Source organism: Takifugu flavidus, chromosome 15 (assembly GCF_003711565.1).
Source record: "Takifugu flavidus isolate HTHZ2018 chromosome 15, ASM371156v2, whole genome shotgun sequence".
Taxonomy (NCBI): domain Eukaryota; kingdom Metazoa; phylum Chordata; class Actinopteri; order Tetraodontiformes; family Tetraodontidae; genus Takifugu; species Takifugu flavidus.
The window spans coordinates 8,446,970-8,468,258 of record NC_079534.1 but is presented as its reverse complement, the minus strand read 5'-3'; the positions used below and the strand labels follow the sequence as shown (position 1 = coordinate 8,468,258).

Genomic DNA, 21,289 nt, shown 5'->3' with positions numbered 1-21,289 from the left:
TTTCCAGTTTAACCAAGATGCCTTCTTTTACTCCTCTTTCAAACCGTCTTTCTTCTCTGGTCAAAACATGAACAGTGCGGTCTTCAAATGAGTGTCCCTTGTCTTTAAGGTGTAAATGGACAGCTGAATTCTGTCCTGAGGAGTTGTCTCCTGTGTTCGGCCATGTGTGCAGGGGCTGTTTAGTCTCACCAATAAACAGATCTATAGATTCTTCACTGCACTGGACAGACTAAACCACGTTACTCTGTTTATGTCGGGGTGTTTTGTCCTGAGGGTGGACCAGTCTCTGTCTGAGGGTGTTAGCAAGGTTGAAATGAACAGGGAGGTTGTGTTTTTTTTTAATTCTTTAAAAATGAAAATGATTTTTTCTGCTGTACCTGCTAATATATATGGTGTGACAATGTCGTTGCATTGTTTCATTCTTTGAGGATAAGCACAGCTGTTCAGAGACTTCCTGAAATTCGATGATTTGAAATTAGATAATCAATGTCACTGTTGTTCAGAACAGATTTAAGTATCATCGTAAAAATCTGAACCAAAAATGTGTGCAGTAGCGTAGCTAAAGGTTTGTGAAATGGATGATATTTTTCCACAATTTCTAACCTGATTCAGGTAGTTTCTTCATGACTGTTACAGACAACAAGTTCTTCTGATGCAACTACAGAGTTTGGCTGACACTGCAGGGAGAAGACAGCTGAGAAGTTTTCAGCAACCCCCCACAGAGATTTGAAATTGCTCATTATTGGGTTGAGTCTATCAAAGTATATATTTATTTTTCAGTGTGGTCAGAGTTTTGTCCTGTCCTCCCCGCCTCTGTCTTCTCTTGATCCTTCTCCCATCCCCTCTCTACTGTAGTGATGTTAGAGACAGAAATCATATTTTTCAAGTTTTTTTTTCCAACACTTGGTCTCATACAGGCCTTTTCTGTACAATTTTAAAATATTGGGAATCTGAAGTGAACAGCTTCTAGTTCAGCTTCCTTATAATTCTCATTGCTGCCTTCAGTGCCACAGAGGAAAAAACAGGTAAATGCACATAAAGAGACATCAGAAGTCCATAAAATTCCTGCTTGGAGGTCAATATTCAAACAACCACGCGATGCCATCATGGTATGGCAACGGAAAATGATGATCCCAATTTTTTAATGGCTAAATGATTTGTACTATTTCCTGCTAAAAGATCATTTTCTGATTGAAAAAAGGTAGTTGGCTTAATAAATGCCATTATTTCTGTCAAAAATACACTGAGATATATGCTGATGGCTCATCTGATTTTGACTTTGGAAAAAACATGATTATATCGTATTATCGGTGAGTAAAACTTGACATCTTGCTTTTTATTGTGTCAGAATATCATTTCATCCTTTCAGTGTAGTACAAACAATGTTCACTTTTATTTTACATGCCCCCTTGTAATCATATTCTTTTGGACTCTCACTTGTTACTGTTCTTCCTCTGGGAGGAGGATTTTGATGTGACAGTTGTTCGGCGGTGGTTGGCCCTGTCAGGGTAGGAGTGATACAGTCTGTCACATTCTGAGCAGAATCCCTGGAGGCAAGTGAGGCAATGGGCAGAGATGCGAAAGATCTCACAGATGCTGCAGTTGTCTGAAAAAGAGACAATTACGGTGTGGGTTTTGTTAACTGTTCGGCCTGTAATTGGATGAATCTGCGCTCTATTAAAATGCTTCTCTCTTCTGTTTCATTCTGAAAAACAGGTATAAATTAAATGTCTTTTGACCTTGGAGATGAGTAATATTTGCAAACTAAAAGGCATTGACAAAAAAAAAGTTTTAAAAAAAGGCTTCCAATTTTCACTTTCAAATGTCCAAAGAAATAAAAACACAACTTGAAACAGCCACCAAATATCAGTAATTTAGTCATAATATGTAGAAATGCGCTTTTTTTAACATAAAAGCTTATCGTAATAGTACAAAAAAATGTAGACAACAAATGCTTATAAATGTTCACAAATAGCTCATATGCTATTTCTCATTTTAGTATCAACCAGTATGTCTTATTTACAGGTATAAAACAAGCCTGGTTCATTTAACTAAGAAATGTATTATTTATAACAAAATTGAACAAGCCCAATGTCCTTTAAAATAAAATATACATAAAGGGCTGTGTATTGACACAAAATGACATTAAGAAGATATTACCGTACATGTGTTAAAGGAAATTTCCCATCGTTTGTTTTGGTTATGGTTATTGCATGTGTTACTGAACATATCCTTGCACAAATGTGTTCTCTTACCTGGATGCTTGTTAGAAGAGGTAGAAAACACTTGTGTTGACCTCAGATTTCTCTGATTGGACAACAAACAGTGGCCATGGCTACTCTCCCTGGTGGAGCGGTGAAGGTGGGGTAATGCCAGCGACTTTGTCTGACCCTTTGAATGAGATGATGTGGATGATGACTGGTAAACCACAGCCTCAGTGTTCAGACCCACGTCCTATTTGGAGAGACGGGGATGAATGTTGGTGCAGCCTGTTGATACAGCAGCTCAAAACATCCAACAGACAATTCATTCAGTCCAATAAATATCATCTACAATGGAATGTTTAGATGGGAGTTCAGTATAGTGCTTTATCATTACTCCTTATTGATATGTGCTTATCTAATCTGAAAAGTCAATTACAGAGAGAATTAATTTAATTTCAGTAATGTCATTTCAGTAATTTAGAGCAGTTTACACAGCAGAACAGCTCTTTTCTAAATGGTTGGATTTCAAACAGACGGCAGAAATATGAAACGAACAAAATGACTCAACCTTGTGTCTCAGTGTGGGAATAATTCTTTCGTAGAACTCCGGATGGGGGTGAGCTTCCTAAAATAAAGGAATGAATTTTATTTGAACTCAAATGTAACTTATGCACAAAATATTTAACTGAAGTGGCTTAACATCATTAAAGGTGATGATTGTGACACACCCTGAGCTGTGGTGTCTTGCTGTGTGCTGTCTGTCATCGCAGGTTTCCAGCAGGGTGGAGCTAACCTAATCTGAGCACCTGCCCAGTGATTTACAGGTTATAAAGCTCCGTCTGATCCAGCATTCTGGGGCTTTTCCCTATCTCTGCAACTCCTCATGTTCTCAGCTGCTTTGCCTCTTTGTGAATTATTGGGTTTTGCACTTACAACATGCCTCACACCTTCCCTCTCTTCATTCAGGCACTTGCTCACACCACTGACTTTCATTCTCACCTGCCATACTCCTTTGTTGGGTGTTTTCTTTTGTTTTAGAAAACAAATGGTTAAACCGGGCAGCGTGTCTTCTTCTTTGGTTGTGGACTTCATGAACAGGCCATAACAAAGTGTGTTGCCTCGTCCATAGGACATTGTAGTTGATTGTGTTGGTACTATGAGGGACACGTGGTGTTTGCCATTTAGAGCAGGTACGTACATGTCATTTTCTATGATTGGGGAAGCCAAACAAAGGGTAAATGTGGCTCTGCCTGTGGCTGTTTTTTGTATGTGCGTGGTCCCTGTTGAAGATCCCCAGCTAGGTTTGAAGGTGTTTCCTCTCTTAGGTTACACCTGGGGGAATTTGTAGTGTTGGGGTAGGGCGGTTAGAACTTCCCTTTCCCCATTTCCCTACTGTTTGCTCAGGAGCATGCCCATGGTTGCAGAGTGGTTGCTGGTTTTCCGGTGCCAAGCCTCATGAAGACTAGGGAGGAGCATTTAGTCAGTATTTTGGGTAAGCGGATAGGGGGAACCTCCAGCAGGAGTGTCTTGCACATGCATACAGGGGAGTAGCACATTCCATTTTGTTTTGGTCTCCTATTTGAAGTTCTTGCAGTGTGTAAAATAGATGAGTTAGTGAAAAAATTTATTGGTGCACAAGTGAGAAAGGCATTCCCAACAGAGCCTCACAATACGTTTGGGTCTGCCGGGTCTGTCTGGCATCCTTCCCCACCATTGGAGCCAACTCACCACCAGGTGGTGATCAGTTGACAGCTCTGCCCCTCTCTTTACCCGGGTGTCCAGAACATGCGGCTGCAAATCCAATGACACGACCACAAAGTCAATCATCGATCTGCGGCCAAAGGTGTCCTCATGCCAAGTGCACGTGTGGACGCCTTTATGCCCAAACAAGGTGTTTGTTATGGACAAATGAGATGAGCACAGAAGTCCAACAACAAAACACCACTCAGTTTCAGATCAGGGGGGCCGTTCTTCCCAATCACACCTCTCCAGGTCAGACTGTCGTTGCCAACGTGAGCATTGAAGTCACCCAGGAGGACGAGGGAGCCCCCAGAAGGAGCACTCTCCAGCAGTCCCTCTAAAGGCTCCAAAAAGGGTGGATACGCTGAACTGCTGTTTGGGCCATAGGCCGACTATATCTAGTCGGAACTTCTCAACCTCACGCACAAGCTCCGGCTCCTTTCCCATTAGAGAGGTGACATTCCCTGTCCCTAGAGCCAGTTTCTGCAGTCGGGGATCAGACTGCCAAGGTCCCTGCCTTCGGGCCGCCACCCAACACACAATGCACACGACCCCCTTGGCCCCTCCTGCAGGTGGTGAGCCCACGGGAAGGGGGCCCCATGTTGCCTCTTCGGGCTGTGCCCGGCCGGACTCCATGGGCAGAGGTCCGGCCACCAGGCGCTCGCCAATGTACCCCGCCCCCAGGTCTGGGTCCAGGAGGGGGCCCCGGTGACCCACATCCGGGCAAGGGAATCTTGGAACCAATATTGTTACTCGTCATTAGGGGGTCCTGGGCTACGCTTTGTCTGATCCTTCACCAAGGACCTGTTTGCCATGGGTGGCCCTACCAGGGGCATAAAGCCCCAGACAACGGAGCTCCTAGGATCATTGGGACATGCAAACCCCTCCACCACGATAAGGTGGTAGCCCAGGAGGGGGACCATCTGACCACTGTTGCTAACTTTTCTGCTGGATATATAAATCAAACGCCCAAAAAGGCCCGGTGTGCTTTTTACCTGTTGACAGACAGAGAATGTTTCTCTCGTATTGTAAAAAGGCCCACAATTGTGTTAAATAAACTTTTTAATGAAGCTCACGGATTCTCTGGTCGTTTCTTGATCTAGTTCTGACTTACGGTGTTGAGGTACAACATGTGTCAGTGTTCCCTCAGAACCCACTCCTGTCAGATTATTCTTTGATCACTTTTACATTTATGATTAAGGATTCTTCTATGCTTCTATGAAGTGATCCCTGTGCTGATCCCAGGACCACCGTGTGTTTCCCCAGGGATCAATCATCATAATCTTAGCCCTGCAGAGGTTGACTCTATTGCTGAAGGTGCCGCAGCCTCACTGAGAATCACGCTTGATTCTCTTGCCCCCATGAAAAAGAAAATAGTAAATCAGAGGTGTGCCCCCTGGTATAATTCACACATTAGGACCCACAAGCAGAAAGTGCGAAGACTAGGAAGGAAGTGGTATTCTTGTAAAATAGACAGCTATCATGTAGCCTGGAAAGACTGTCTGGTAGTTTACAAAAAGGCCCTCCGTAAGGCTAGAACAGCTTATTTTTCTTCTTTAATTTGAAGAAAACAAGAATAACCCCAGGTTTCTTTTTAGCACTGTGGACAAATTAACCAAGAATCACAGTGTTAGATCCACGTATCCCTTCTTCCCTTAATGGTGAAGACTTCATGAGCTTCTTCACTGATAAAGTTCTAGCTATCAGAGAAAAAGCTAACCAGGCCATCCCAACAACTGGACCATCACCAGATGTGCTGACTGTGGGAACTTCCTTCACTCTTATATATTTTTCTGAGGTGTCTTCGCTAATTCAGAAATCCAAGTCCACCATGTGTCTTTTAGATCCCATCCCAACAAACTTGTTGAAGGATGTTTTACCATTGATAGGCAGATCTATCCTGGACCAGATCAATTGTTCTTTAGTGACAGGTCATGTACCCTGGTCCTACAAGGTGGCAGTGATTAAGCCGTTGCTTAAAAAAACATCACTGGATCCTGATGTCTTAGCAAATTATAGGCTGATATCCAACCTTCCTTTTATCTCTAAAATTCTTGAGAAGGTGGAGGTGACTCAGTTACTGGAGCACCAGAGAAACAGTCTGTTTGAGATGTTTCAGTCAGGCTTTAGAGCTCACCATGGCACAGAATCAGCACTTATTAAAGTTACTAATGATCTTCTTATAGCTTCTGATGGACTGGTTTCTATGCTGGTTCTGCTGGACCTCAGTGCAGCTTTTGATACAGTTGATCACATTACAGAGACTGGAACATGTGACTGGGACATGTGACTGGGAGTAATGGGGCAGCACTAGACTGGTTTAGATCGTATTTATCAGATAGATGCCAGTTTGCACATGTCCATGGCGTTCCCTCTTCATACAGTAGGGTTAGCCATGGAGTTCCACAAGGTTCTGTACTTGGACCAATCCTTTTCACCTTGTACATGCTTCCCTTAGGAAACATTATTCGGCAGCATGGAATAAATTTTCATTGCTATGCTGATGACATTCAGTTATATCTATCCATGAAACCAGAGGAGACAGAACAGTTAGAGAAGCTTCAGACTTGTCTTAAAGACATAAAATCTTGGATGTCTTCAAATTTCCTTCTCCTTAATTCAGGAAAAACTGAGGTCATGGTGTTTGGACCTGAACCTCTCAGGGATAGGTTTAAATCAAATCAAATCAAATCAATCTTTATTTATATAGCGTCTTATACAATCAAAATTGTTTCAAGGCACTTTCCAGAATCCCAGGGCCTAACCCCAGACAAGCAAGAGTGGCAAGGAAAAACTCCCCTTTAACAGGAAGAAACCTTGAGCAGGACCAGGCTCATGTAGGGGGACCCTCCTGCTGATGGCCGGCTGGGTAAAGAGAGAGGAGAGGAGAGGGCAGGAGAGGAGAGGAGAGGAGAGGAGAGGAGAGGAGAGGAGAGGAGAGAGAGGAGAGGAGAGGAGAGGAGAGGAGAGGAGACCATGACCAGTGGGGTGACAGAGGCCTGTCAGGTGATCATGTTTCTGGCCCCCAGCAGCCTCAGCCTATAGCAGCATAACTAAGATGTTAACCTAATAATTAGTCAACCCCCAAAGTATGATAATTTGTCTGTCTAGGATAATAACTGCAATGACAGAATTAATAACAATAAGCTTTTTCAAAGAGGTAGGTTTTAAGTCTGATCTTAAAAGTAGCGATGGAGTCAGCCTCCCATACCTGGACAGGGAGCTGGTTCCATAGCAGGGGGGCATGGTAGCTAAATGCTCAGCCCCCCATTCTACCCCTAGAAACTCTGGGAACCACAAGTAGACCAGCATTCTGAGAGCGGAGTGGTCTATTGGGCTGGTAAGGTATCACTAGCTCCTTCAGGTAGGATGGAGCTAGGCCTCTGAGGACCTTGTAGGTCAAAAGAAGGGTTTTAAAAATTATTCTAAATTTAACAGGTAGCCAATGAAGCGACGCCATTACAGGAGTTATGTGATCTCTTTTGTCAATACCTGTCAGAACTCTGGCTGCAGCATTTTGGATCAACTGGAGGCTTCTTAAAGAGTTGTTTGGAAACCCTGATAATAAAGAATTACAATAGTCCAGCCTAGAAGTAACAAAAGCATGGATTAACTTTTCAGCATCATGCCGCCTCAGTAGCTTCCTAATCTTTGTGATGTTCCTCAGGTGAAAAAAGGCACTTCTAGAGACTAATTTAATGTGTGAGTTGAAGGAGAGATTTTGATCAAAAGTTACTCCTAGATTCCTCACAGAGAGACTAGATGTTAATGAGATACCATCTAGAGTGATCATATGATCTAATCTATCCCTGAGAGGATCAGGACCAAACACCATGACCTCAGTTTTTCCTGGGTTAAGGAGGAGGAAATTTGAAGACATCCAGGACTTTATGTCTTTAAGACAGGTCTGAAGCTTCACTAACTTCTCTGTCTCCCCTGGTTTCATGGATAAATAAAGCTGAGTGTCATCAGCATAACGATGAAAATGTATCCCATGCTGCCGAATAATGTTCCCTAAGGGAAGCATATACAAGGTGAAGAGGATTGGTCCAAGTACAGAATCTTGAGGAACTCCATAGCTAACCCTACTGTATGAGGAGGGAACACCATGGACATGAGCAAACTGGTATCTATCAGATAAATATGATCTAAACCAGTCTAGTGCTGTCCCTTTAATCCCAATCACATGTTCCAATCCATGTAACAGGATTCTGTGATCAACTGTATCAAAAGCAGCACTGAGATCCAGCAGAACCAGCATAGAGACCAGTCCATGATCTGAAGCTATGAGAAGATCATTAGTAACTTTAAGAAGTGCCGTTTCTGTGCTGTGATCAGCTCTAAAGCCTGACTGAAACATCTCAAACAGGCTGTTCCTCTGCGGGTGTTCCAGTAACTGAGTCACCTCCACCTTCTCAAGAATTTTAGAGATAAAAGGAAGGTTGGATATTGGCCTATAATATGCTCATACAGTATATCAGGATCCAGTGATGTTTTTTTAAGCAACGGCTTAATCACTGCCACCTTGTAGGACCGGAGTACATAACTTGTCACTAAAGAACCATTGATCTGGTCCAGGATAGAACCGCCTATCAATGGTAAAACATCCTTCAACAGGTGTGTTGGGATGGGATCTAAAAGACACGTGGTGGTCTTGGATTTCTGAATTAGCGAAGGCGCCTCCGAAAAATATATAGGGCTGAAGGAGGTTAAGGGCTCATTGGAGAACCTGTATGTTCCGAGTCAGCACAGCTGGTGATAGTCCAGTTGTTGGGATGGCCTGGTTAGCTTTCTCTCTGATAGCTAGAACTTTATCAGTGAAGAAGCTCATGAAGTCTTCACCACTAAGGGAAGAAGGGATACATGGATCTAAAACACTGTGACTCTTAGTTAATTTGGCCACAGTGCTGAAAAGAAACCTGGGTTTGCTCCTATTTTTCTCAATTAAAGAAGAAAAATAAGCTGTTCTAGCCTGACAGAGGGCCTTTTTGTAAACTAATAGACAAGAATGCCACTTCCTTTCCAGTCTTCACACTTTCTGCTTTAAGGGTTAGGCTTAAAGAAAGCAATGCACTGGCCATCCAAGGGGGTTAAGGGTCCATCACTGTAGATCAAGGGTGGGCATTGAGGGCCGTATCCAAGCCAGACTTTCTGTCCTACAGGTAAACACGTTCACCTGGGGTTTCATTTACCTTGGTGAAAGCATTTCCTGCCTGGTAGGATGCAAATCCCGGCTTGAATTCAACCCTCGAGGACTGGATTTTCCCACCTCTGCTCTAGATGGTATCTCCTAAGCATCTAGTCTCTCTGTGAGGAATCTTGGAGTAACTTTTGATCAAAATCTCTCCTTCAAGTCACACATAGTCTCTAGAAGTGTCTTTTTTTCATTTGAGGAACATCACAAAGATCAAGAAGCTACTAACGCTGTATGATGCTGAAAAGTTAGTCCATGCATTTGTTACTTCCAGGCTGGACTATTGTAATTCTTTATTATCAGGGTGTCCAAATAACTCTTTAAGAAGCCTCCAGGTGATCCAAAATGCCGCAGCTAGAGTTCTGACAGGTATTGACAAAAGAGATCACATAACTCCTGTATTGGCATCTCTTCATTGGCTTCCCATTAAATTTAGAATCATTTTTAAAATTCTTCTTCTGACCAACAAGGTCCTCAGAGGCCTAGCTCCATCCTACCTAGAGGAGCTAGTGACACCTTACCAGCCCAATAGACCGCTCCGCTCTCAGAATGCTGGTCTACTTGTTGTCCCCAGAGTCTCTAGGGGTAGAATGGGGGGCCTAGCATTTAGCTACCAGGCCCCCCTGCTGTGGAACCAGCTCCCTGTCCAGGTACGGGAGGCTGACTCATCTCTACTTTTAAGATTAGACTTAAAACCTACCTTTTTGAAAAAGCTTATTATCACTATTTCTGTAGTCCCTGTTACTATCCTAGACAGACAAATGATTATACTTAGGGGGTCATCTAATTATTAGGTTAACATTTTAGTTACGCTGCTATAGGCCGAGGCTGCCGGTAGTTTTTCTGCCCCCCCTCTGTATTCATCTACAGGTATCGCCGCCTTCAGAGCTGCATGCTGACCTACTGACCTCCGACCCCACTGACCCACTCAACTCGACTCTACCGACAGCTTATTTTAATTAATATAATGTGTTTCTGTATGTTCTACTTATTCTCTCCTCTACCTGTCCTCTCCCTTCTCCTCTCTCTCTACCCAGCCGACCATCAGCAGGAGGGTCCCCCTATACGAGCCTGATCCTGCTCAAGGTTTCTTCCTGTTAAATGGGAGTTTTTCCTTGCCACTGTTGCTTGTTAGGGTCAGGCCCTGGGATCCTGTAAAGCGCCTAGAAACAATTTTGATTGTAACAGACGCTATATAAATAAAGATTGATTGATTGATTGATTGATTGATTTCAAGGTCCAAAGTTACTAAGCAGATTTGCAACAAAACCCTCTATGATCGACAGACTGAAATACGCACATTTTTGTCTGAGGATCAGGTATTGATTTTGCTACCTGTCATTGTCTCTCCTTTGAAAGCAAGGTATTCTAGCCCACATACTGTTATGAAGAAGCTTTCAGACCAAAATTACACCATAGTGACTCCAGGGCGAAGAACAGGAAAACAGCTTTGCCATGTAAATTTGTTAAAACCATACTTCTTTTGTGCTGAGGATGGCGGCGGCCAGGAGGCAGGTACACCAGGTGCAAGTCCTGCATGTGTGATCACGTCTGGGCTTCCCCAGATTGGAGCAGAACTGGGGGAGGAGGACCTGTTGGGTCCCAATGAGGCAATGCTGTTTGGTCGGTTCAAGAATTCTGAGTCATTACAGAACTTACACATTACACATTACGACACATTACAGAATGTGTCGTTGGGACATCTTGACTTGGCTAAACAAGCTCAACTAATCGATCTGATTGAGAAGTCTTGTGTTCTTCTTGGCGATATCCCCACTCAAACTCATTTATTAGAGTTGATGATGCAAAACCCATCAGACAACATTTTTATAGAGTCCAAGTGTACGGAAGCATAGATTTCTTTATGAGGAAATCCACTATATGCTGGACAATGGGATTGTGGAAACTTCTAAAGGGGACTCCCCTTGTCTGTTAGTTCCTAAATCAGATAACACCCCTCGATTTTGCACATCTTTTAGCAAAACTGATTTTCATTCTCACCTGCATACTCCTTCATTGGGTGTTTTCTTTTGTTTTAGAAAATAAATGGTTAAACCGGGCAGCGTGTCTTCCTTTTTTGTTGTGGACTTCACAACCAAGCCATAACAAAGATTCACTCTCTTACAGTGTCTGGCACCATTATCACTATAATAGTCATAATCAACACTGCCTCATTGGGAGCTCAGACCTTAATAAGCATTTCCAGTTCCATTCTGAGGCTCATCACTTCTAGTGTTACTGCGGCAACCCGGCCCACATCAGGATCTATGACATCATCGGGGAAGCTGAGTCCATCTGGTTGCTGATTGGAGTAACCATAAAGACAGAGCACATTTCTCCCCCCCTAGAAATGTACAGGAAAAAAAGAACACGTCATCTATACTCAAACACATTGGCCAAACGTTGAGTTGCCTTTTAAGCCACAAACAACTAGAGAATGTGAACCATCATTTAAAGTGTTTTTATGATCAAACTTAGCAGTCAAATGTCATTCTGAAAAATTTAACTTTTAGCTGCATCAAATTGGAAAAGATTGTTTGAAACCCCAGAAGCACTAAGTCGAAAATCAGGGATTAAGACTAAAGGCACTCATAAAAGAAAAAATATAGGTATAGAATACATGTGCATAAACCAGAACATCTGCATCTGGGCCTTGTGACAGAAATAGTTAATTTATTCATGAAAAATACAGCAACAAACTATAAAAAAGAAAGTTTACAGCAATTCTAGATAATGGTGGTATAAAGGTATCTGCAAACCTGTTATTGGCCATTCTTTTGGTTTTCAATTTCCCAACAGCCATGACTGTTGGGACTGTTACAACTACATGGTTTATATCATATGCGTTGTGGTATGTGCGGTGTATTTTTACCTGTATGGCATCAACAGTGGCCCTGAATACTGGATTGTTGTGTTTTACCGTCCTCCAATACTTTGGCCTGTTGGGATTTGTCAAATTGCAGCCATACTTTTCCAGAATGTTCAATGCTGTCGACAACCTTTGCAGAGACCTCAATGTCTGAATAAAAGCAGGGAGATCAGCATTCATCCACATTTATTTACATTTGAAGGTGTCTGATATTATTTATTCTTTTGGTTGTTAAAAACAGGGTTGTAGAGATGTATTTATTAGGAATGCTGCTTATTAATTTGCAATATCACAGTATGTCTGTGTCGATTCTCAATCATCCAGGTCATAGTTATCCAAGGTAAGTTTACTGTGTCAACTGGACTGTTTTTCTTCTCTTGAAGATGTTTCAGAAGCCAACACCTTCTTCAGAAGAAGCCTTCTGGATAGAAGGCGAAACATCTTCAAGAGAAGAAAAACAGTCCAGTTGACAAAGAAAACTTACCTTGGATAATATCATAGTAGAAGTCCAAGGTAGTTTTCTCTGTCAACTGGACTAGGTTTCTTCTCTTGAAGACGTTTCGCCTTCTATCCAGAAGGCTTCTTCAGTTCTGAACTCGCTGGGGAGAGAGCTTGAAAATATATAGCCCCCGTGGACCATTTGCATGCTAATGATCTGGGTGGTCACCTGAGAGTCGTTAGCAGGGTCGTTGGTCGGGTCGTTCACCTAGTTTCTGTTAAGGTGTCTCCCCTTTGTCTGCTGGATCACATGGTGATGAGTCACTGGGTCTCCTGGAATGGTGTGAATGTTTGTTTTGCTGTTGGAAGGAGTGGAGGACTGCATTGTATGTGGGTGATAGGAAGTGCCTCAGGCCACCACCTCTGTTAAAGGATGGTTTTTCCAATTTAACATGGATAGCTTCCTTGACACCCCTTTCAAACCAGCGGTCTTCTCTGGCCAGTATTCTTACTTGGCTGTCCTCGAAGGAGTGCCCACTCTCCTTTAGGTGTAAGTGGACTGCTGAATCTTGACCCGAAGAGGTGGCGCGTCTGTGTTGTGCCATTCTTCTGTGGAGAGGTTGTTTGGTTTCCCCAATGTACAGTTCCTTGCATTTCTCCTGGCACTGTACAGCATAAACAACATTACTTTGTTTGGGTCTTGGTGTCTTGTCCTTTGGGTGTACTAACCTCTGTCTGAGAGTGTTGCTGGGTTTGAAATGAACCGGTATGTCGTGTTTCTGGAGGATCCTCCTAAACTTCTCCGAGACTCCAGACAGGTAGGGGATGGAAACGCTGCGGCGTTTGTTTCTCTCCCCCTCTCCTTTGCGGGGGTCTGGCTTTCTTGAGGTTTTGGTGAAGGCCCAGTCTGGGTAGCCACATGTTTTGAGGGCTGTGTTAATGTGGTCCTGTTCCTTCTTTCTGCCTTGGGATGTGGTGGGTATTTCTCTGGCCCGGTGTTGGAGAGTTCTGATCACTCCCAGCTTGTGTTCCAGTGGGTAGTGAGAGTCAAACTGAAGGTACTGGTCGGTATGTGTAGGTTTTCTGTAGACTTCGATGGTGAGATTTCTGTCCTCAGTGATCTTGACTGCGCAGTCCAGAAAGGCCAGACTGTTTCCTTTTACATCTTCCCGGGTGAATTTTACATGCTCGTCTGTTTTGTTGAGGTGATCGGAGAACGCTTCCAATTCTTGTGTTCGAATTTTGACCCAGGTGTCATCCACATACCTGAACCAGTGGCTTGGCGCAGTTCCTGTGAAGGATGTCAGGGCCTGGGATTCCACCTTCTCCATGTATAGGTTGGCAACTATGGGGGATACTGGTGAGCCCATGGCACAGCCATGTTTCTGCCTGTAGAAGCCTTCTCTGTACTGGAAATAGGTGGTGTTCAAACACAGGTCCAGCATGGTGCAGATTTGGGCCGGTGTTAAGGTTGTTCTTTCTGTAAGATTCTTGTCCAATAGAAGGTGCTTGTGGATGGTGTCTATGGCGCTGGCGGTGGGGATGCACGTGAAGAGTGACGTGACATCATAGGATACCATAGTCTCTTCTGGAAGTAGTGTGAGTCCACTGACTTTTTGAGCAAAGTCTTGGGAGTTTTTGATGTGGTGTGGGGTGTTGCCAACCATGGGGGACAAGATGGAGGCCAAGTATTTGGAAATGTTCTATGTTACAGAATTGATGCTGCTTACTATGGGTCTGAGAGGGGTCCCTGGTTTGTGGATCTTGGGCAATCCATATATGCAAGGGATGGTTTCTCCTGGATATAGACGGTAGTATTGTGGTCTGTCAATGGCTTTATCCTTTTCCAGTTTCTGTAGTAAGTCTACCACCTTCTTCTTGTATGAGCTGGTGGGGTCTCGCTTGAGTTTCTCATATGTAGCGGTGTCTGTCAGGAGACTGAGTATTTTGGTGTCATAGTCAGTGGTATTGAGTAAGACCGTGCACCTACCTTTGTCAGCTGGTAAGATGGTGATGTTCTTGTCCTTGGCTAAGGATGCAATGGCTCTTTTTTCCTCATTCGTGATATTGGAGTTTGGAGGTTAGAGGATAGAAGGCGAAACGTCTTCAAGAGAAGAAACCCAGTCCAGTTGACAGAGAAAACTACCTTGGATACAATGACCTGGATGACTGAGAATTTACACAGACATCATAGTAGAAGCAACAGTTGCTCAGCATTTGAGCTTGCACTTAGACTGAAGGACACTGGGGTAGGCTTGACAACAAACCCCATTTTTTAAGGAATAATTGTTTTTATCCTTCGATGTTCTCTACATTCCAAGACTGTACTTACACATTCCTACTTGCATTCATACACTGGTGGCAGTCTAACCCCAAGGCTTCTCCTCATGAGAAATGACCAATCATGTACATTCATGTAACGAAGACGCAGACTCAGGGGTCATTTAGAGTTCAGCTTTTGCACACCAGCAACCTTATCTCTGCTGCAGCCACTACCCATCAGGCACAGCTGCTCATATTGTTATAACATGTATAACAGAGGGGTTCCCTTTAGCTACAGGTGTAGACAGCAAATACATCTGCTGCTTCCTATTGTAACCCTTCTGTTGAGAGGGACATCTCTCTTACCTCTTTTCTGTTGCTGCCAGAACTGTTTCTCATGACCATAGTCTCTGCAGCAATGTGGTGATATTTAGAGCATGGTGGCAGGGGTAGATTAGCCATATCCATCACCGCAGCCCACACTTCTGCTACCCTGCCACCAGAGTACAAACACACTTCGGCCTGACTCCGCACCTCCTGCAGCAACTCTGACAATGATGGCATTCTGGAAATATGGTTAGACAATAAAAATTACAACAATGGCCATGGTACATAGTGGTACAAAACACTGTTTCATTTATTTCCCAGATGCAATGTGAATTCTCTGTAGTTAGCTTGTCTTTCTTGTTACTCCGGATGCAGGCCAGGTGTAATAGCTGAGGTGCTGTTTACATTTACTATATACGCAATATGCTGCAATTTTCATTAGGTGATAAAACATTTATAAAAACAAAACAAAGCACAAAGGGGAGTATGTTCCATTCTTACGTCGTTGTGTCAATGTAACGTTTAAACGCATCAAATGCCTTGGGTTTTAAATAAATACCTTTCACGTTCAGAAATTAAGTCTAGCTTGAATTTTCCTTTAACGAAGCATCAATTAGCATCGCTAGTCGGTTTGCAGCAGGTTAGATGGCCAGTGACACACACACACACACACACACACACACACACACACACACACACACACACACCACACACACACACACACACAGTAGTTTATGCGCTGCGATTCTTCCTTACCTCTGCAGCCGTGATCCAGAGCGGTTCCCCTGTGTGTTTCGCCCACAAAAACCGCAACAGTGTCGCAACAACCACCCACAGGTATATTTAGGTAAAGCCACCGACGGTGCTACATCTGTAGAAATTTGCACCTGGTTTCTTCTATCAATGGAGTAAAATCTTTGACTGTTGCTGAATATCGTGTCTGACATAGACCCATGCAAACATGGACGCAGCAGCGTCAATGACGTCACTCCGAGCGGCTCTCTTATTTCCTTTGTTCATCTTTGAACGTTGTTTTCACAGAATGTCATTTACATTTATTCAGTCACTATTGGATAGAAAATGTTACACAGCTGTATAAAACGAAGAAAATAAGTCTTCAACCAGTATAATATAGACAGCAATGTTTAGCCTATCACGCACGCACGCAAACGTATGCACGCACTAATAATGCTTTCATTGAAGGCAGACGTATAGTCTGCCTTCAGTGTATGCAATGGAAAGATACGCACATCTTGAGTGTATTTATTTATTCAGCAAATTATGGTTACAAGAAAAAAACTGTATTTTAAAAACTGAATTTCAGCGTTACAACTGTGTTTTCCAACGCACTCCAGCATACTGTATATATTTTAAAAAAATAGCTTTGCTTGTTAAAAAAAAATGTATCCACTCGGATGACCTAAATATGCCAAGATGATAATTAGAGGCAGCTTGTTTGGTTCTCCCCATGTTCACAGTTGGAGATATTTGGCAATAATACTGAGTCAAACATGTACGTCATTTATGAAAAAAAGTTGCAATTCAGCATATTCCTATGTGAGTAACCCTAGACTAAAGACAAAATGCAAAATGTGCTTCAGTAACAGGAAATTCCTCAAGCTGTTGTACTACAAAGAGGAAATGGTACGTTTTTCAAGCACAATATGGAGAACTGAAAAAGGGAAGAAAATAAAATTAGAGAGTGGGGAAAGCTATTCTGGCATTAATTTACACTAAATGTTATCGCCAAAAGGTAAATTTGAGCAGATAGGTTTAATTCTGATTCTTAAATGAAACGTGTGGAAAGAATACATGTATTCTAGTATTCATAAATGGAATGTGGTGTCCTCTGAGATGTTGTTTTGGTGCTCTGGGTGCTGAAGCCCATGCCTCTCTGCAGACAGGGGATTTTCTTTGCTATGAGCCTCCTGAAGTGACTCTGGAACTTCTTTCCCACAAAAGTATAAAACACAGGACTAATGCAGCAGTAAGAATAGGCAATGTTTTGGCTGATATACAGTGCATAGTCCAAGCTCTCTGAACAGAATTCATCCTCTTTAGCGCTGGAATCTTGTATGGCGTGGAGGAAGATGACAATGTTGTAGGGGGTCCAACAAATGAAAAAGGTGAAAATAATGATGAAGATGAGTTTGATGGTACGACACTTCTCCCTCATGCGGGTGGAGAGGATGCGAATAGTGATGGTGATGTAGCAGTACATCAGCGTGAAAAGAGGAAGAAGGAAGAAACCAAAGAATTGCTGATAATAACTGACCAGACGCCACACTCTCATGGTGCTTTCAACATATCCTGACTCTTTACATACCAGCCCAGTGGTCGGACTCTTCCACACATTTCGGAGAACTAACTCTTTCATACTTGCGAAGACGCTGATAACCCAGACTGCCACTGTTGCAATGATAGCATATATCCTTTTCCTGCAGTTAGCAGCTGCTATGGCATGTACCACTGCAAGGTATCGGTCAAATGTCATGAGGGTGAGGAAAAGGATGGAGCTGTAGAATCCAATAAAGTAAGCACTGCTTACCAGCTTGCATAGTACCATCCCAAAAATCCATTCAGACTGATGATAGATTGCCAAGAAGGGGAGGCTTGAGGCGAATAGAATGTTGGAGAGGACCAAATTCAGGATGAAGATGTTTGTCACTGTGTTGAGCTTTTCGTACTTGTAGATGATGAAGAGGACAAGCCCATTGCCAAGGTAACTCAGGAGGAAGTTGACATAATAGAAAGCTGGGATGATTCTTGCAGCAAAAGTGTTAACAGCCTCCCTTGTACAGAGTTTGACTGAACCGGTGAACACATAGCTCAGGTCGGTGACATTTGCACTGGCATTGAGGAGGTCCAAGAAATCTGAATACTGGTCATCTTCAAAGTTCATCACTGAAGTTTGTCCTGCAGTACAGGGATGGTATAGATTATAGTTTGCTGATAAAAAGTAAAAATGTCCAACATATAAAAATTACGGAATGCCTGTTTTTATTTTTCCTGCACTAAAGGGATTGCAAATAATTTTGTTGTACATTGTGCAAAGCAGTAAAAGTCACCTCAGAGTTTTTTGAGCCAATGGTTGGGTATTACACAGTGTATAAATGAACATTAAATTGCATTAGAAATGCTGCAATGAGAGATTTAACTGAACTCACCAGCACAGATTTATAAGGCAGAGGAGAACGCAGGAGCCAAGGGACACAGTGACTGACTGCAGAGGATTTGATGTCTTTAACTTCTCGTGGGCTGTCCTAAAACAAGCAATGAGTCAGACTTTACCAGAAACTGTCCCTGTTACATGCAGCATGCCAGACTTCCACTATTAAATATATGCTGACTTTTGCAAATGAAGTTCCGCAAAAGGCTATTTTCCTAGATACTTTCAGATTTGACATATTGTTTAGAATGAGACTGCAGCTGGATTCTTTTAAGAAATCTATTTCACGATTCAAATTCTACTCTTTTAATGGCTTTTTATTTATTTTCTGTGAGGATTTACTTGATATGTAGTTTTGTCTTTTAAAATATTTAATGCTGCTTGTCTCGTCTCGTCTCGTCTCGTTTTCTCCCGCATATCCGCATCCAGGTCGAGGGGGAAGCAGCTTCAGGAGGGATGCCCAGACAGCCCTCTTCCCGGCCACTTTCATCAGTGCCTCCGGGGGGACCCCCAGCCACTCCAAAGTCAGGCGAGAGATGTAATCCCTCCACCTAGTCCTGGGCCGACCACGAGGCCTCCTCATCACTTCTAGTGATCCCGAGATACTTGAACTCCTCCACCTGAGGCAGGACTTCCTCCCCAACCCGAAAAAGGCACTCTACCTTCTTCCGAGCGAGGACCATGGCCTCTGACTTGGAGGTGCCGATCCGCATTCCTGCCGCTTCACACTCGGTTGCAAACCGCCCCAGCATATGTTGGAGGTCCCTGTTCGATGTCGCCAGAAGAACCACGTCATCCGCAAAAAGCTTCCGCCCACCGAACTCGACACCCTCCACTCCCCGGCTGCACCTAGAAATTCTGTCCATAAAAGTTATGAACAGAACCAGTGACAAAGGGCAGCCCTGGGGAGGCTGAGAAGTGTGATCCCCCTATAGTTGGAACACACCTCTGGTCCCCACTCTTAAAAATAGGGACCACCACCCAGGTCTGCCAGTCCAGGGGCGCTGCCCATGCAATGTTGCAGAGGTGTGTCAACCAGGACAGCCCTACAACATCCAGAGCCTTAAGATACCCTGGGCGGATCTCATCCGCAACAGGCAGCTGTTTCACTACCTTGGCAACTTCTGCTCTGGAAATTGGATGGTCCACCTCCTGGTCTCCTGACTCTGTTCCTCCTTGTGGATACGTGTTGGTAGGATTGAGGAGCTCCTGGAAGTATTCCTTCCACCGCCGGATAATTATCCCAGGAGACATCAGCATCTCCCCACGCACACCTAGCACAGTGTGAGCAAGTTGCCTGCTGCCCCTAAGGCGCCGGACAGTTTGCCAGAATCTTCTTGGTGCCGACCGAAAGTCTTCCTCCATAGACTCACCGAACTCCTCCCATGCCCGAGTTTTTGCCTGTTATACAGTTGTGTTATACAGTTCTTCTCTATTGTGTGTGTGTATGTGCACGCGCGCACATTTGTGTGCGTGATGGCAATGCATATCCCTCTGACTGCTTAAAAATGCACCCAACTTGGAGCCTTTTCAGTTTGATAGATGGTGTATACTCACGTGTTTTGTGGGTATTGATAACATTGCTTTGCCTCTATGTAATGTGTTGCTTTAAATAATGAGGAGTAATGCAGCAGGCTATAACTGGTCATATTTACTATTTGCTGTTAGTTATGTTTAATATAGCCCCTCCCAGTCTCTAGATGAGGGCAGCTTTTTCATTTGGCCACAGGATGACAGTGTTGCACATGAGACTGAAATACAGGTTGTACCTTGCCTTGTGGCTTACATTTTATATTTGCAAAAAAGTCTGAAAGTCTGGTGATTTTTGCACTTTAATGGCTTAGTATTATGAAATAATAGTGTCTTTGTATGAGCAATATGTTAAAATTTGTATATTTATCTTTGTATATTTGTAATTGTATCTAGTATCTTTAAATGTGAGACTTAGCAATGTTCAACACTCCGATGAACCACAACCATAACCCATCATTAACTTAAATCTACCACTTTTTTTGAGTTCTTTAGAACACATTTTCAGCTTTACATTTTAAGGGGTCAATAAAGATCAATATTAAAACCTGCTGTACAAGTAGTTTTGCTTTTGAACGCTGGATGACAATAAAGGCCTTTCTGTTTTGTAACTTTTTTGTTATTGTGTATTACCACTTATAAATTATTCCCTTCCAAACTTTAAATTTCAGGAATTATTCTCTCACCATCCAACTGCATTTATGTAGTCACAATAAGAACTTCATAACATTAAGATCTTACCTCATTTTCTTGACCACTTTATCCCTTTCAGGTTCACGGGGAGGGTACATATATGGGTGAAGGCAGGTCCACCCCTGGATGAGTCTCCAGTTCATCACAGGGCCCTATATGAGCATTTGTAGGTCCGGTACCTTGCTCAAGGGTACCTCTGCACTGCTCTGAATGTGTTCTGGCACCTTTCCCTACTACCAGAACACCTTCCATGTTTTATCTGCACTGGGGCTCGAACCGAGAACCCTCCACTCACCCTGCACTTCTCAGCCCAGTTCCTGAGACTGAGCTGCCACCTCCCAATATTTAGATCATAACATAAAAATATTAGTATTGATATAGAGAAGATGATGCAGAGGACAGAGGGACATGAAAAGTCACTGTAGTTCCCTTGAAGAGAAAAGCTGAAAGAAGACTCCCCTTTTAGAGTGCATATTTTATCCCTCCATGTTGGTGGGCTTTGTCCTCTTTTAAACAAACAGTATTAAAAGCACTGCCATGAATGAAGAGGTTTGGGCTTATGCAGAGCAAAAGGGGCAACAGGACATTAACTTGCTGGCTTTTGTTTGGTTTCTATTGTCATTTTCCATAGCTACCCTGATGTTACTGGTACTAGCAATGCCTTTGTGAACCCTGTTTTCTTATCGTAGCTGTAATGAGGCCCTTCTGTACATCCCTATTGCATGGAGCCAGTTTACTGAGCTTGTTGTTACAGGAGAATATCTTACTGCTGTAGCCCACTTCTCATCTTGGTGATGCTGGTGACATTAGGTGCAAAACCAGTTTTTGATCTTAGAGGGTTCTTTGGCAGGTCTGGCATCATT

General features: G+C 43.2%; 2 protein-coding genes across 8 annotated transcripts in view; both read right to left on the bottom strand.

The window, feature by feature from the left end:
* Positions 1-17,721, bottom strand: part of LOC130539291 (E3 ubiquitin-protein ligase RNF31) — a 51,541-nt gene extending 33,820 nt beyond the window's left edge. The window contains exons 1-7 of one of the 7 annotated variants that reach the window (XM_057057532.1): positions 17,583-17,721; positions 15,074-15,272; positions 12,011-12,157; positions 11,327-11,482; positions 2,773-2,829; positions 2,256-2,454; positions 1,438-1,606 (exon numbers count right to left, since the gene is read on the bottom strand). In XM_057057532.1, coding sequence (XP_056913512.1) covers positions 1,438-1,606; positions 2,256-2,454; positions 2,773-2,829; positions 11,327-11,482; positions 12,011-12,157; positions 15,074-15,271 — 926 coding nt within the window. In that variant the 5' untranslated portion in view covers position 15,272; positions 17,583-17,721. Of the gene's footprint in view, positions 1-1,437; positions 1,607-2,255; positions 2,455-2,772; positions 2,830-11,326; positions 11,483-12,010; positions 12,158-12,674; positions 13,313-14,435; positions 14,550-15,073; positions 15,273-15,593; positions 15,727-15,790; positions 16,168-17,582 lie in introns of those variants that run through there. The other 6 variants (XM_057057529.1, XM_057057528.1, XM_057057531.1 and 3 more) reach the window with 6 other exon arrangements.
* On the bottom strand, positions 16,288-18,354 carry ccr12a (chemokine (C-C motif) receptor 12a). The gene is made up of 2 exons (XM_057057559.1): positions 18,202-18,354; positions 16,288-17,950 (listed from the first exon to the last, which is right to left on the bottom strand). The coding sequence occupies exon 2, from the start codon at positions 17,934-17,936 to the stop codon at positions 16,854-16,856; it is 1,083 nt and encodes a 360-aa protein (XP_056913539.1). The 5' UTR covers positions 17,937-17,950; positions 18,202-18,354; the 3' UTR covers positions 16,288-16,853.
* Positions 18,355-21,289: the final 2,935 nt, after the last annotated feature.